The sequence below is a fragment of the Octopus bimaculoides genome, chromosome 7, assembly GCF_001194135.2.
Source record: "Octopus bimaculoides isolate UCB-OBI-ISO-001 chromosome 7, ASM119413v2, whole genome shotgun sequence".
In the NCBI taxonomy this organism is placed as follows: Eukaryota; Metazoa; Mollusca; class Cephalopoda; order Octopoda; family Octopodidae; genus Octopus; species Octopus bimaculoides.
This window is the reverse complement of record NC_068987.1, coordinates 58,411,106-58,415,278: the sequence shown is the minus strand read 5'-3', so window position 1 is coordinate 58,415,278 and position 4,173 is coordinate 58,411,106. Positions and strand designations below refer to the sequence as shown.

Genomic DNA, 4,173 nt, shown 5'->3' with positions numbered 1-4,173 from the left:
TGTGTGTGTGTGTGTGTGTGTGTGTGTGTGTGTGTGTGTGTGTGTGTGTGTGTGTGTACGCGTGCGCGCGCATGTATGTATGTATATATGCATGTATGTATGAATGTATGAGTGGGTGCTGAAAAGTTCCTGGCATTAAGGTTGTCGCGAAAAATCTGGTTGGTGCCCAATATTCCGAGTTCTTTTACAGAGCTTATACAAACTGAAGGGCCGCTGCAATAAGTGTGTGAATCTGAGAGGGAAATATGCTGAATAAAATCATGATTAACTGATCCTCCTGTATTTTCTTTAACCCAAAACAAGGAACTTTTCAGCAGCCCTCGTATGTATGTATGTATGTATGTATGTATGTATGTATGTATGTATGTATGTAAGAAGATTGTCTATCTATCTATCTATCTATCTATCTATCTATCTATCTGTCTGTCTGTCTGTCTGTCTGTCTGTCTATCTATTTATCTATCTATCTATCTATCTATCTCATCTTTTATCTTTTACTTGTTTCGGTCATTGGACTGCAGCCAACCTGGAGCACAGCTTGGAAGAGTTTTGTAGAACGAATAGACTTATTTCTTAAAAGTCTTGTACTTATTCGCTCGGTATCTCTTGCTGAAAAACTAAGTCAAGGAGACATAAACAAACCAACGCGGTGGCGGTGGTAAGGTGTCAAGCATGAACACAAAGACGCATATTCCCATACATATGTATTTGTGTGTGTATGTGTATATATATGTATATTTTTATGTACATATATGTATTTGTATATATATGTGTATATACATATGTAAATGTGTATGTATATATACATACATAAATGTGTATGTATATATACATACATAAACACACACACATGCATATGTATATGCATACATACATACATTTACATATTTATACATACATGTAACTAGACGTGGACTACTGGCGATTTTTTTCCCTCTTTCTTCCATTACTTTTGGACTTTCGTATGTTTCCTCTTTCCGAAGAAGAACTTTGCTCGAAACGTAAGACAGCAACTCTTTTAAACTGTTTGGATATATTTTAACACATGGAATAATTTAAACTCAGCACTACAAACAAATAAATCTATTGTCAAGTCCTCTTTCCACACTTATATGAATGAGTTTTGGCGGAAATTCAAAAAATAAAATGATTATGAGGTGTTATATGGTGTGTTTAAACCAGAGTTCTGCATGAGTTTTTACTCTCCATCGTAACTATTTTACAATTAGCTGATGTGAGCTATTTGTAAGTTAAGCGTCTTGGATACAGACGTAACACAGCGATGTACGTACGATAAAGACCTGCTTCAGTTGGACACCGTACAGAATCTCAAATTAATTACCAAACAAAAAACAAGCAGATGACGTTACAATTTAAATATAAATAATTTTGTTTTTTCTTTATTTGTTTTGTTCTATAGATCTTTTTGTCTCCAAATTACATCTATTTAATTTCTATGTATTTTGTACGTTGCTTGTTGCTATTTATTATTATTATTATTATTATTATTATTATTATTATTATTATTATTATTATTATTATTTTCTTTTTGGGTGTCAAACCAACATCCTTTTCTGCCTTATCTTCCTTTTCTTTCTCATTATCAAAACCATCAACATCATCGTCATCACCATCTCGTCATTATAATCAATATCAAGATTTAGTTTGTCTGTTTCGATTAAACTAGGGTCAACAGAAGAAAAACAAATGTTACAATCACAATTTGCAATATATATATACACACACACACACACAAAAGAACAGCAATAATAAACAATAATAGCAAACGATAAATAATGATACTAAAAGTAAGAAACACGTTGGTGAAAACATTAAAAACAAAAACAAAAAAAATACCTCGTTTTCGGTTCCTCTTCGATTTCAGTTTTAGATGAATTCGCGCCCATGTCTTTCTCTTGTGTAGAAACCTCTTTTGTCGTGCACTGAGACGTTCGGGTTGTGTCAAAAGTGCTGTACCTGCTACTTACTGCACGACCTAACTCTGAATTCTAGTAAATATTATCTGCAGCAGAAGACAAATTCCTGAACAAATCTCAGTATTTGTTGACAGCAAATAAAAACAAAAAAGAAAAAGAAAGAGAAAACCTGTTTGTAGGACAGCGTGTGATTGTCTACATCCGGGCGAATGAGTCAACTGTTAAGTTACCAGTCGGACGAGTTTGTGGACCACTCCACTACCAGTCACTCACTAATACCACTTAACCTCCTGCGACTTAAATCATTATAAGACTAGCTTCATGTGATTTAATCCGTGTGTCTGTCAATGATTGGGTTTGATGTTTTTAGTTACCGTTGCGTTTGCAGTTGTGTCAAGGAACACTCGCTACCTTTACTTCGGAATGCATGTAACTCTGAAATTCAAAACAACCACATGGAGAAGGTGTTAGGTTTCAGACTTATAAATCATGAGTTCATTTTAGTTTCGAGCACTTCATTACATCTCGGGGTAGTGAGCTTAATACTACACTGAACCAGTTTATATCAGCTGTTAAGAATGAACACCGGGCTATTGGGGGGGGGGGCGAGTTTTCTGTGAGAGATTTGCGTCATACCAAGGAGAATTTTATCCGTCTCTTAAATTTGAACTTAGAACACAAATAACTGGAACAAATACAGATGGGTATCTGCTAATCCACTACTTTGGCTTGGTGCGTTTTTATCAATGCTGAAAGGATGATAGGCAAAGTTGACTTTGGTGGAATTTGAACTCGAAGCTAAGACTGGACCAACAGAGTAAAGCATTCAGTGCAACGCTCTAACGAATCTGCCAATTCGCTGTCGAAAACAGGCCTCCTTAATTAATGACGTAAAGGCGGCGAATTGACAGTATTGATTGCACGACGGAAGAAATGCTTAGCAGTATTTCGCCAGTCTTTGTGTTCTGAGCTCAAATGTCACCGCGGCCGAGTTTGCCTTTCATCCTTTCTGGGTCGATAAAATAAGCATCAATTGCTCATTGGATTCGATGTAATCGACTAGCACCACACTTCCCGCAAAATTTCAGGCCTTGTGCATATAATATAAAGAATTAATTAATGTAGTGAAGATGACGAACCGGTAGAATCATTCTGCTGGGGTCGTCTTTGCTTTTCATCCTTTCGGAATAAATGAGATAAGTAGCAATCGAAATCGGAGTCGATTGGCTCCCTCCCCACGAAATTTCGAGGTTTGTGCCTATAACAGAATGAATTAATGTGGTGGAAAAAGATTAATTACTGAAAGAAGCAGAGACTTGAGAAGATCATTGGATTAATTGTCTAGACTAGAGCAGAATTATTATATTTTAAACTGTTTCCGTCATTAAACTGCGGTCAGGCTGGGGCATCTCCTTGAAGTGTTTTAGTTGAACAAATCAGTCCCGGTACTTATTTTAAAAAATCTAAATACTTATTTTATCGGTCACTTTGACAAAACTGCTAGGTTATGGGAGAAATAAACAGACCAACACCGGTCGTCAAGCGGTGGTGTGGGGAGAGACACAAACACAAGGGTACAGATACGAATATACGCACACACACACACAAACACGCACACACACATACACACACATATATGATGGGTTTCTTACAATTTCCGTTTACCAAATCCGTTTATATGACTTTGGTTGGCCCCAGACTATTGTACCAGACATTTTCCATAAGCGCCATGCAGTACGATTGAACTCGAAACCATGCACATAACCATTATAGTTGGTTTCTATTAAATCTTTAGTATTCATGTAAAAGCACCAAGTAGATAAAGCATTGCACAGTAACCAGATTTTCGTTCTGTTTCTGGGGTTGATACTACATGGGAAAGTTGCTTACGATATACGTTGTGTCCTGTGTGTGAGAGACTTGTCTCTGTTCTAACTCGACATGTAGAAAATGAAAGTAAGTACCAGTGTAAGGGATTGCTTTACATACGAAAGGTCTTGCTAAAAGCTGTACTTGAAGCTGGTGGTTGAGATGTTGAGATGATGTGATAATCGAGTGCAGCAGTTAGGACAGTTAACGAGATGATGTTAGCTTTTGCTTTCGTTTAGGTGAAAAATTAGGTTCATCACAACTTCACAGATGCAACGTCTGCAAGCATCTCATTTTACTTTTTAAATTCAATAAAATAGATAGATAGGCACACACACACACACATTATGTTCATGATATATACATA

At 36.5% G+C, this 4,173-nt stretch overlaps 1 protein-coding gene across 1 annotated transcript in view; it reads right to left on the bottom strand.

Moving 5' to 3' along the window:
* LOC106875909 (histone-lysine N-methyltransferase EHMT2) overlaps positions 1-2,060 on the bottom strand; it is a 26,024-nt gene extending 23,964 nt beyond the window's left edge. The window contains exon 1 of the mRNA XM_014924225.2: positions 1,858-2,060. Coding sequence (XP_014779711.1) covers positions 1,858-1,907 — 50 coding nt within the window. The 5' untranslated portion in view covers positions 1,908-2,060. The remainder of the gene's footprint in view (positions 1-1,857) is intronic.
* Between the last annotated feature and the right edge of the window lie 2,113 nt (positions 2,061-4,173).